This window comes from Limanda limanda, chromosome 17 (genome assembly GCF_963576545.1).
Source record: "Limanda limanda chromosome 17, fLimLim1.1, whole genome shotgun sequence".
Classification (NCBI taxonomy): domain Eukaryota; kingdom Metazoa; phylum Chordata; class Actinopteri; order Pleuronectiformes; family Pleuronectidae; genus Limanda; species Limanda limanda.
The window spans coordinates 15,178,076-15,190,155 of NC_083652.1; the positions used below are offsets into that span (position 1 = coordinate 15,178,076).

General features: G+C 43.1%; 1 protein-coding gene across 1 annotated transcript; it reads left to right on the forward strand.

Moving 5' to 3' along the window:
- Nucleotides 1-9,842: 9,842 nt before the first annotated feature.
- Nucleotides 9,843-11,813, forward strand: socs1a (suppressor of cytokine signaling 1a). The gene is made up of 2 exons (XM_061089882.1): nt 9,843-10,042; nt 10,963-11,813. The coding sequence occupies exon 2, from the start codon at nt 11,020-11,022 to the stop codon at nt 11,734-11,736; it is 717 nt and encodes a 238-aa protein (XP_060945865.1). The 5' UTR covers nt 9,843-10,042; nt 10,963-11,019; the 3' UTR covers nt 11,737-11,813.
- The last annotated feature ends 267 nt before the right edge of the window (nt 11,814-12,080 follow it).

Here is a 12,080-nt window from a genome sequence, read left to right on the forward strand (position 1 = left end):
TTGTCTCTCTCCCTGTTTCACAGAAATGAAACTCATGGGATATGTGCGCACACTGAGTGCATAACAACACGCAAATGCAATGTTAACATAAGCAGAACATTTTTCAAACCGCATTGCAGCCACATGAGGTGATAGTGGATTAGAATATATTTGTAATGCATGCAAGAGGCATCAGACAGAGGAGGACCAGTGGCAGAATTCCAGTATCAGTGTGTGCATCTGATTAAGCTCAACGGTTTACTACCGTGAAAACAGAGACTTCTACAGCAGCACAGCCCCCCCCCCCCCTCCATTGCGTCACTTTCATCTGGCAACACTTATCTGAATGCAGTTTGGTCCAACTATCTATATCTAACTATTGTAAACATAGCTTTTCATACTCCAGTGACTTTTAAAAATAGATGCTATTAAATTTCAGCCATCTGAGATTATTCTCCAAGCCGCCGACTGGCAGAGAACTTTCTGATACAAGCTATAAACCAGCATTTATTTATAAGGTGAAGTTAGCTCTTTATAAGGATATCCTCGAAAGTAAAAAGTGATACAGTAAAGGTATAAAAATGAAAAGTTGTTTCACAGAGAGATGTGAGATCAGCTCCTGAAAGAAAGCAGACTCCTTCACCTCTGTGAATCCCTGCATGTTTTTTAAGTTATAACTTAAGGACACACTTCCAAGTTAGGATTCACGTGCACACAACGCTAACGCACACCAGTGCAGAGAACACAGCGGGGGTTGTAGGTGTCTGCAGACGCTCCATGAGGGCGTCCAGGTGCACATCAGTGGCACCATCAGACACACAGAGTGGAACCAGTTGAGTCAGGCCCGATGAAATGAAACTAGCGTCCCACTCGTCTCACCTGTCTGTCTGACTCTTCCCCTTTAAGCCCTGTCAGCTGACCACGGGGCTCTAACTTTCATTTCATCCCCCTCTCTCCATTTACTCAAACTGTGATGCCAGCAACACGCCGTTGGTCATTTTCACTTCTCTTTTTTTCTTGTGAAGAAGCCGCAGATGACGACAGTGTAATGCAACCAAGATGCTGCTGGAGAACAAAAGAACCTTATTGTTAATGTCTGTTTACACTGCTGTGTGCCAAACCCATGAAACGTTTTGCAGGAGACACGGATGAAGTCGTTTACACTGCCAGCAGATGAACTTTATGGGTTATGCACACATGCAGTATTCAAACACTGGAGAAGGTCTGGAGGGATGGGCCTATAACTGAAATCAGATGCTCTGTCAGTTTCGTTTTTGCATCACGTGCCGACTTCTGTCAGACAGATGTAGTTTTAAAAAAAGAGAGAAGCTGAAGTGAGATTTGAAAGATTTCCAACATGACTGGTTTTCTTTTTTTTTTACGTGACATAATTAGAAATCACCTTAAATAGTCGTATGACAGCCGAGCGGTTCAGCTTTATGAGAAACCGTCTCAGAGCAGAGAAGAGGAGAGTGACCGCCGTCCACGTAAAGAGGAATAAGAAAAACACTGTGATGTGTCATCTGAAGAAACTTCACCTATTCTTTAAAATATATCCTCAAAATGGGAATCACAGTGGGAAATGGGTCGAAGTGGTAAAAATCCAAAATAGTGAAATGATCTGATGGGATGACACAACAGTGAGAGTTACTCATTTATAATAATTGAGTTGTTCCCGCTTGTAGATAAGGATCAACTGAAGAACCACATGTTTCCTCGTGCTTTACTAATCTCTTTTTACCCTTTTATAACTCATTTCCCTTTAGTCTTGTACTTCTGTTCATGTGTTTAAATTATTTGTACAAAATAATGGTGCAAAAAGCGAAACCTTTAAAAGAAATATGTGAGCATACGACACGCTGACTTTACGCTAACGAGTATAAGTAGAAACTCGAGAACATCAGGGATGAAAATATGGAAAATGTGACGTATGAGGTCTCGTGTGGAGTACAGAAGGACAAGGAGGTGAGCAGGAGGTGAGCAGCAGGAGGTGAGCAGGAGGAGGTGGGCAGGAGGAGGTGAGCAGGAGGAGGTGAGCAGGAGGAGGTGAGCAGGAGGTGAGCAGAAGGTGAGCAGGAGGAGGTGAGCAGCAGGAGGTGAGCAGAAGGTGAGCAGGAGGAGGTGAGCAGGAGGTGAGCAGGAGGAGGTGAGCAGGAGGTGAGCAGGAGGAGGTGAGCAGGAGGTGAGCAGGAGGTGAGCAGCAGGAGGTGAGCAGGAAGTGAGCAGGAGGTGAGCAGGAGGAGGTGGGCAGGAGGAGGTGAGCAGCAGGAGGTGAGCAGGAGGTGAGCAGGAGGAGGTGAGCAGCAGGAGGTGAGCAGGAGGAGGTGAGCAGGAGGTGAGCAGGAGGAGGTGAGCAGCAGGAGGTGAGCAGGAGGTGAGCAGGAGGAGGTGAGCAGCAGGAGGTGAGCAGCAGGAGGTGAGCAGGAGGTGAGCAGGAGGAGGTGAGCAGGAGGAGGTGGGCAGGAGGAGGTGAGCAGCAGGAGGTGAGCAGGAGGTGAGCAGGAGGAGGTGAGCAGGGGGAGGTGAGCAAGAGGAGGTGGGCAGGAGGAGGTGAACAGCAGGAGGTGAGCAGGAGGAGGTAAGCAGGGGGAGGTGAGCAGGAGGAGGTAAGCAGGAGGAGGTGAACAGCAGGAGGTGTAATGGAAAAATTATTACATATCATGACACAACAAGCAATTATCAATTCTGGATGTTTAATTCAAACCGTCTGCGGACGGTTTACAAAGGTCAAGTCACGACAACAGACTTGACCTCAATGGCACAGAGCTCAAACATCACGGTGACAGATATGAGGGCAATGGCGATGAGCTCTCAAAAGTACACTCCATTTATACAATCAGATCCCTCCTCTCCACAGTAAAATACATTTGTCCAATCAGCTTCTCTCCATGTCGTTTACAGGAAGACCAGACATTGGTCTCTGGCGGTCTCTTTGAAGTTTGAACAAGATGCTAAACGCATCTTGTTCCAGACCCTGTGAGTTTCTCAGAGATCTCCTGTCTCTGCAGGTCACACCTATTAGCCTTTGAAGCTCCCTGCTGCAGAAGACTTAATTGGCCCCTGTTGAGAAACCTTTTGTTCACACTAGACTGAGAAGGCCACGTCTATAAGGCCCTTCAAGAGTATTATGCATAGTGTTAACTTGAGCTAAACTCTGACTATGAGTCTTAAACACAGAAATACATCTTTCAGTAAACTTCTTTCTATATAAATGTAATCTGTTACATTTGAACATGTCTAAATACAAAATTCCCATCACAATTCCTCCCTTTTTATCCATCTGGGATCAACATCTTTATAACATCTCATCATTTAGATTGGGAATTTTCCAGGATATGTGAATTAAAGAAGTAACACTAGTCTTAGTGCAAAAACAATACAACAGAGTTACACAATTGAAAATGATCAGTTTCTACAAACTTCAATAACGTATTTTACAATTATTAACATGATGATCATCATATTATCAAAATGTTCACTGTATTGGTGCCACACTTCGTCCTGATCGTGTGTCGAACACCTCCTTGTTGAAGAACATCTTGTTTCAGAGACATCTTGTATGCTCTGACTTTGATGATCAGAAATTTGATGTTGTTCCTGCCAAGCATTCGTGAGCAGGGAAACCATCTCTTTTCCCTTGAATGCTTCTCAGTCGTATAATCATGTGTTGCTGATCTCCTGTTGGTGCGGTTGTGTTCAGCGTGTAGCTCTTCAAATGTGTTGACTCTTCTTGCAACACCTAAAAATTTCAGACTGAAGCTCACACACTGGCACAAAGCACTTCCCGTCCTGTAGATCCACCCCTGGCTCTGGAAATCCTCCTGCGTTGGCCCTCATCTCCAGGTTGACCTCTGCGACCTTCCTGTCATCTGTGTTGAGAGGCATTTGGCTTGCACTCGTTCCATCGACGTCGTCTTCTTCTTCCATCCGCACGTCCTTAAGCACAATCCAGTCTCCTGGTTTCAGGTCACGCAGTCCTCTCTCCATGGATTTAGATAGAATCTCCTCGTCTGCCTGTGGATTTTAAAGAGTACAGGAAACAGTTTAAAACAATATCTACCAGTTTGTTTTTCAATGTGTTTTTCAATGTGTTTGTTATGTTTGTTTTTTACTTCCTTCTCTCTCCACTGTCCCATCCCTGGCGGGATGTGGCATGATGTTGCCTTGTGTTGATACTCATACTCACCAGTATCCATAATGCTATACTTATGAATATGTTACCCTTGTCAGCGGACATCCTTTTGAAATCTTCCATCATGGAATGAGTTCTCCGAACAGTATCTGTTTCACCGCTGGAGAATCCTGTTTAGATGTTTGGGAAACACTTCTGCTTGCATAGAAATCATGTCATAAAACAAAACAGTATTTATTTATTTCCCTAACCTACTTTATTTACTTAATCTTTATTAAACATCTCTATAAATGATTAAACCGTTTGTTTTGAGGTGGATGTCAATCTTGTAGAATCTGGATGTCTCTATTTTATTTGTAACTCAAATTACATAACTCTGTTAAAAAAGTTTTATTGAATATTATTTAGAGTGTTTCTTGTGTACACCCAATAACCCAATTCATCTATATCCAGCATATGTTACTCCTCTCTCTTGACACACTGACTCCAGTCATGTGTCAATCCAACCTAATGAGAAAACATACACAGGTTGAACAAAATCATCCATATCCCACATCAAAAGTCCATCGACCACCAAACAAAACACAGTCTATCAAGACTACTTAATTCCTAAACTAATAAACCCAAATCTGCATTCTAAAAAAAATTTAGTTCGATGTAGTCTTGCTAACCGCTCCTGTAACCCACATTAAATGTCAGTGTTAAGAATCATTCAAATGCCTTCCATGTCCTCTACAGACTGCATACTGTTTGCAACCAGTAACACAGTCAAGGTAAGACAATGGTGTGAAGTCAATCTCATGAATTTCTTCTTCAGCCCAAATCACATGCAGAACCCCCATGCAAACAAGCTATCAGTGTAAATCTTGACACTCTCGCCACTAGCATATTTGCATCTCTTTGGTTCATGCATGTAATGATGGGGACGGTTTTCCTTTGTTTCAAACAGAGTCGTAAAACCCCTCTGTCATTCGTTATCACACTGTGATGCTGAAAACCTGTCATCAAACACTTCAGTTTCACAATATTCAGCTGTTAACCATTTAAATCTGCTCTACTGATAAAGTTAAGAATTTCCTAGTTAAAAACTTTCTATTTGTAAATAGTAATGTCTATCATCCAAAACAATACTGTATCATAGCTGAACCTCCTAGCTGTTGAAAAGTGAACGTTATTTTCTCCAGCAAATATCATTGTTACAGCATATGACACTAGTAAAGTCTTATTTCAAAGTATCACCCATATCACATTATTCTGTTCTCTCAGAAGCTGCCATTGCTCTGAGACTTGCTTGAAACTTTGCATCTGTTGCTTTTCCCCTAAAGGAAAAAGTTTTTCTGTTTAAACAAAAGATTACTCATATTCCACAAGAAGATTTCAGATATTCTTTTCTATTGCGTCTGCTCTTCTGATCAGACCAAAATCATATATGTGTCCGTTTCACAAACATGATAGTACCTGTTATCAACTCAGAAAAATCAATAATGTTTACAACAAAACTAAAAATGTCAATCAATTACATCAATTACAATCACAATTACAATCACAATGTGATTTAGCATGAAAGAAAATCGTTTGCGATTAACTTTAAACCTTCCTTTTTAAAATCTTTTAATTTGATTAAATGTATTTTCTTTTCTTATAGCCAATGTATCTATCAAAAACTACTGAGACAACACCGTATTTACTATTCTAAATGCAACCAAACTTATTTTATCCTTAATTTACTTACTATATAACCTTTAAACTAAATTTGTCTTACCAAGTGTTTAGATAAATCTAAGTAAATACCATTTGTGCTCTAATTTGATCTCTCCCCTTGCTCTTTGCAAGAGGATGTTAATTTAGAGGTGAGAAATTTGTCTCGGATCATCCATTGATACGCTTGTGTCAGATCCCCCGTTCTCGTTTAAATAAATGCAGATGTTATTCAACTCTGTCTTCCACTAGTGCCCTGCTGTTTTAAAATTTAGCATACTATTCTATCTTCCCCCTAAATTTTACCCAGCAGTAAAGTGACAACAGAGATAAATGTTTGTCTTGCATTTAGCCTCTAACCACATTATTAAACCCCAATGATAAAAATGGATCTATCTACAACTTTTGCATATGTTTTTCTATCATTATGAGCTATATAACATTCATTCTAAGAGTAATATCACACTATTCACACATATTTACTGGTGCTTTTAGTTCCTGAACCTAAAAATAGATTTAATTTGTGTGTTTTTAGCAATTAGTTTTATTGATTTCTACTTTAACTATAATAATGTTAACCATATGCTTTATGTGTAACATTAATTCACATGGTGTCTGCAGCTGTGTTCTTACGATATTGAAGTTTTGTTGAACTTCTCTCTCTCCATCATGGTCTGCTCTTGATGGCTGCTCTGTCTCCATGATCTCCCTCTCAGTGGAAATGTATCCAGATCAGAACCTATTTGGAGAGACTGATACCTGGAGATTATTTCGGTTACTTCCTTCTGTATACTGTCTCTTATGTTGACTTCAGTCAACCAACACTCAAATGCTCTCCAGTCTGGCACAAATAGCTCCACATCTCTCCCTCTTGTTGCTTCTTTGCTTCGTTCTTGTTCAATGAGCAATTTGATCTTAAGTTGCTTCAACTGATTTAAAGTTATGTTCCCTGTGTTTGGAAAATCATAGTTTTTTACCCACAAGCCAAACTGTGTAACACTATAATGACCATACTTCAGAACCATATCTTGAACTGTAGGAGAAGAAATCTGTGGTAAATTCATCTCTGTAATGGTTGTTTATCAATTTAAACTCTGATTTATTCAGTAGAATACGAATCTTTTGGGAATTTAAGTTCTACTGATATGGAAAAGACCCTAATGTTTCAGAATTAATTTCTAAAGCCAATTATTTTCCTATTTCTTAAAAAACGTCTATTTTCAAATTCGTTTTAAGATTGATCTGAATCTTTTTCTTTTTCTTTTGATATAAGCCTTTAAAACTTACACATATATCCCAAATATGATTGAAATTATACTCACCTTATTCCAGTGTTGAGAATTCCAAGAAATCCTCTCTCACTCACTCCTCACTTTTTCTTTTTCAGCTGTAATTCTCAGATTAGTCTCATCAAATCATGCATGTTACTTGTATCAAATCATCAACATTTGTGTAACGTTGATAGTAACCTTTCACCTTCAAAACACTTTTTAAGAGACAATGAGAAAAACCCCTTCAGTTATAATATTGCCACTGTAATCACCTCTTGTAATTACTAAGTTTTAATTTTAATTCCTCTAATACAATTCTAAAACTCTGCATGAATCAAATCGCCTTAGAGAAAACTTCATTTCACATTTCTCTTAAACAAGACACATGTAGGTATAAAATGTATGGGAATTTATCAGATTTTTCAACAGATAGCTATGCTGAGACGATACAGACCTGGCCTAGGTCTCTCTGTCACAGCTTTTCCTCCATTTCAAAATAATAATACTATTATATATTTATATTCTACTCTTCTGCTTGTTTACAATAACTATGAGCATGCCGCAGCGCCCAATATTAAAGTAATTTAGCATTAAACTCTTTCGCTAAACCCTGTTTAACATTTTGATCTTTTTTTGAAAAGAATCTTAACCTATTAAGCTTATTGTGAATCCTACACCGGTCTCTAAGACCTCCTTAATATATACACGTCTGTAACTCACTTCCCTGAATGAGTGGATTTCTTTGGACCTTTTTCCTTAAAAGATCTAAAAACAAGAATTATACTTTACCAGAATGAAACTGCTTGCCTGTCCCAGTCGGTTCTTTAGCCCACCTCAGTGAGCACTCCGGATTCTCAGAACATCAGGCCCACTGAAATAATAAAGGTTTAGTTCCAAACGTACTGCCCCGGCGCAATTACCTACCCTCAGCACCGAGAGCCAGAGTCGCTCACGTGGATGTCACTGCCAACAACAGCCAAATGTAATGGAAAAATTATTACATATCATGACACAACAAGCAATTATCAATTCTGGATGTTTAATTCAAACCGTCTGCGGACGGTTTACAAAGGTCAAGTCACGACAACAGACTTGACCTCAATGGCACAGAGCTCAAACATCACGGTGACAGATATGAGGGCAATGGCGATGAGCTCTCAAAAGTACACTCCATTTATACAATCAGATCCCTCCTCTCCACAGTAAAATACATTTGTCCAATCAGCTTCTCTCCATGTCGTTTACAGGAAGACCAGACATTGGTCTCTGGCGGTCTCTTTGAAGTTTGAACAAGATGCTAAACGCATCTTGTTCCAGACCCTGTGAGTTTCTCAGAGATCTCCTGTCTCTGCAGGTCACACCTATTAGCCTTTGAAGCTCCCTGCTGCAGAAGACTTAATTGGCCCCTGTTGAGAAACCTTTTGTTCACACTAGACTGAGAAGGCCACGTCTATAAGGCCCTTCAAGAGTATTATGCATAGTGTTAACTTGAGCTAAACTCTGACTATGAGTCTTAAACACAGAAATACATCTTTCAGTAAACTTCTTTCTATATAAATGTAATCTGTTACATTTGAACATGTCTAAATACAAAATTCCCATCACAGAGGTGAGCAGGAGGAGGTGAACAGCAGGAGGTAAGCAGGAGGAGGGGGGCAGGAGGAGGTGAGCAGGAGGTGAGCAGGAAGACGGGAGGTGGACACAGAGGTTAGCAGCAGGAGGTGGGCAGGAGGAGGTGAGCAGGAGGAGGTGAGCAGGAGGAGGTGAGCAGCAGGAGGTGAGCAGCAGGAGGTGAGCAGGAGGAGGTGAGCAGCAGGTGAGCAGGAGGAGGTGAGCAGCAGGAGCCGGGCAGGAGGAGGGGGGCAGCAGGAGGTGAGCAGGAGGAGGTGGGCAGGAGGAGGTGGGCAGGAGGTGAGCAGGAAGAGGGGAGCAGGACACAGAGGTGAGCAGCAGGAGGTGAGCAGAAGGAGGTGGGCAGAAGGAGGTGGGCAGGAGGAGGTGGGCAGGAGGAGGTGAGCAGCAGGAGGTGAGCAGGAGGAGGTGGGCAGGAGGAGGTGAGCAGGAGGAGGTGGGCAGGAGGAGGTGGGCAGGAGGAGGTGAGCAGGAGGAGGTGAGCAGGAAGAGGGGAGCAGGACATAGAGGTGAGCAGCAGGAGGTGGGCAGGAGGAGGTGAGCAGGAAGAGGGGAGCAGGACATAGAGGTGAGCAGCAGGAGGTGAGCAGCAGGAGGTGAGCAGGAGGACCCCCTTAAAGGGAGGGTCTGCAGGAACTCAAACACAGTGACTATGGTTGTTGAGCAAAGGTTAATAAAGTTATCCTCCTGCTGATTTACAGTGTTTTTTGCAGATTCCTCATCTGTGACATGTGAGACCTTTAACTTGATCTGTCACCTGACATCATCACCCCCCCCCCCCCGGAGCACAACCTGTGCTCTGTCTAAACCACCGGGACTCGACCTCATCACCTCTCTGGGCCCATCGGGTTATAAATAGATCCTCCGACTTCTGATGCACGTTCAATAACCTCACCCGTCCCGCTGCCAACGTCTCTCACCGTCACGTGACTGTTGTGGTTTTCTAGAAATAAAAACAGCGGAATGAAATGAAAGAGACCTGCTCTCATCTTAGTTTCACTTTCTATTTACAAGAAGTGCCAGTTCTAGGAACCCGAAGGAGGTGGGGTTGGGTGGGGGGGTGGAGCTTATAACATATGAACAGTATAAAGCCTAGTGAACTGTTTACCTTGCCAGTCACAGACACACGCACACGCACACGGATCAGACTGGAACACGACAGCCAGCTCCACTCACATCCTCCGAGCTGTCACACAGGAGGAAGAGCAGCGTGCGTGTCCAGGATCCTGCGGGAGTTTCACCGCAGATCTTCACGCACATCTTCACGCGGAGGGATTTACTGGGTACACACAACACGTCTTTAAAACGCCGCTGATGTTGCAACACAACGGTGAGTCGATCTATTTCGCAATGCACCGGTTTTGTGATGCAGATTAAAAAAAAAAAAAAATGGCAACGATGTTTGTAAAAATGCATTTAAAGGGTTAAAGAATCCAAAATTCAACGCAGAAATAACACACACTTGAAATTGATCTCTTTATACTTTATTTATAATGAATATAACGCATCCATTTCCGTGACTGTGATGTGACACACATGAAAACATCTGTTATTAATCATTACCTGATTTTTGGAAATCACTTGAACTTTTCCTGGAATTTAAAACAACTCGCAGTGATTGGTTGTTCACTGCACAGGAGAAAGTAATTCATTAATATATTATTATTATATAATTCTAGATTAAAAATTATGAATTTGTCAACATAGGAGCGTAAACATTTGATTAAAACCTGATGTATCAGTCACTGTGGTAGGAGTCAAAGTCTTTCATGTAGACTTTTATGTGTGTCTGTGTGTGTGTGTGTCTGTGTGTGTGTGTGTACAGTAAATTGACTGTGGCTGACATCATTGCTTTATTCTTAGGCAAACCACAGATTCCAGTCATATCAAACAAAGTTCCGCTCAGTGGAAACCAGAATGAATTTCTAATCTACACTGAGACATTCACTGAATTATGCACACGCACACGCAGACACACACACACACAGTTATCTATATAAACGACTTTATGACTCCTGCCACGACTGATCAATCAGGAATTTGTTCTTCTTGTTGAGCCATGTGACCTCACTGGTTCCTTTTCTGACACTTGGCTTTAAACTTGTGTGTTAACTTGAATCTTCAGTAGTGGAGACATCATGACTCTTCACCGACTCTGACTCTGCTCGAGCTGCTGTGAACATAATACCTGTAGTTTGATGCTTGGATTGAAGAAACTAACTTGTTTCTCCTCCTCTGTGTCTCTCTCAGGATGACAGCGGGGTGGGTAGAGATGGGAGAGGGTCTGGGGCCTCTCTCCCCCGTAGGATGGTAGCCGACAGCACAGTGGAAGGCCACGACAAGACTCATTTGTCAAGCTCATCGTCGGCGTCGTCCTCCTCCTCCTCCTCCTCTTCCTCATCTACCTCATCTTCATCATCATCCTTCTCCTCCTCGTCCTCCTTGTCTTCGTCATCCTCACTTCGCACAGAGGCAGAGCAGCTTCAGCAACAGGCCGCTCCGGAGCCCGTCCCCAAACCGGTGTCCGTCCCCTCTGCGTATCTGACCCACTTCCGGACCTTCTCCTGCAAGGAGGACTGCAAGATCATCACAGAGACCGCCGCCAAGCTCGAGCGCAGCGGCTTCTACTGGGGCCCGCTGGGAGTGGAGGACGCCCACCGCATGCTGAGGGACGCGCCGCTGGGCAGCTTCCTCATCCGGGACAGTCGGCAGAAGGACGTCTTCTTCACTCTGTCCTACCACGCCAAGAGCGCGCCGGTCAGCGTGCGCATCACCTACAAGCAGAAGAAGTTCTCCCTGGCAGGCAACGAGCGCTCGTTCCCGACGCTCTTCGCCCTGTTGGAGTATTACATCACCTCCCCCAAGAAGAGCCTGAGCATCCCGTACAGGAAATGGGAGCCAACTTTGCAGGAACTGTGCAGGAAGCGCATCATGCAGCTGTGCGATGGGGGAAGTCTGGTGCCAGAGCTGCCAGTCACTCATGTGGTCCAGGACTTCCTGTTGGAGTTCCCTTTCAAACTATGAGCAGCTTGTCGTGGAACATTGTCACTGTACTGTTTTTAATCTCAAAACGGATGATTTTACCGAGCAGCAGTAAACTGGAGTCGATGGAAAAGCCTGTCCAGGGAGTGTGGACGGGGAGAACTACATTTCCATGGCTACACATGAAATCATCTCCCTGCTCTGAGCTGAGAAGCTGCAAAATGTTTTTTAAGAGATGTCACCACAGTCCAGGGGAGGCGTCTTCCAGCTGGACAGGGCCCACCCATGACATTTCAACATACGTTACCTGTAGAGAATCCACTTGCAGACGGACAAAGCATCTCCTGGACTTGAGGACTCATGGGAAGTTGGAAAAAACTGCATTA

Excerpts from the sequence above, each read along its gene's own strand:
- socs1a (XM_061089882.1), top strand. The coding sequence starts at position 11,020 with ATGGTAGCCGACAGCACAGTGGAAGGCCACGACAAGACTCATTTGTCA.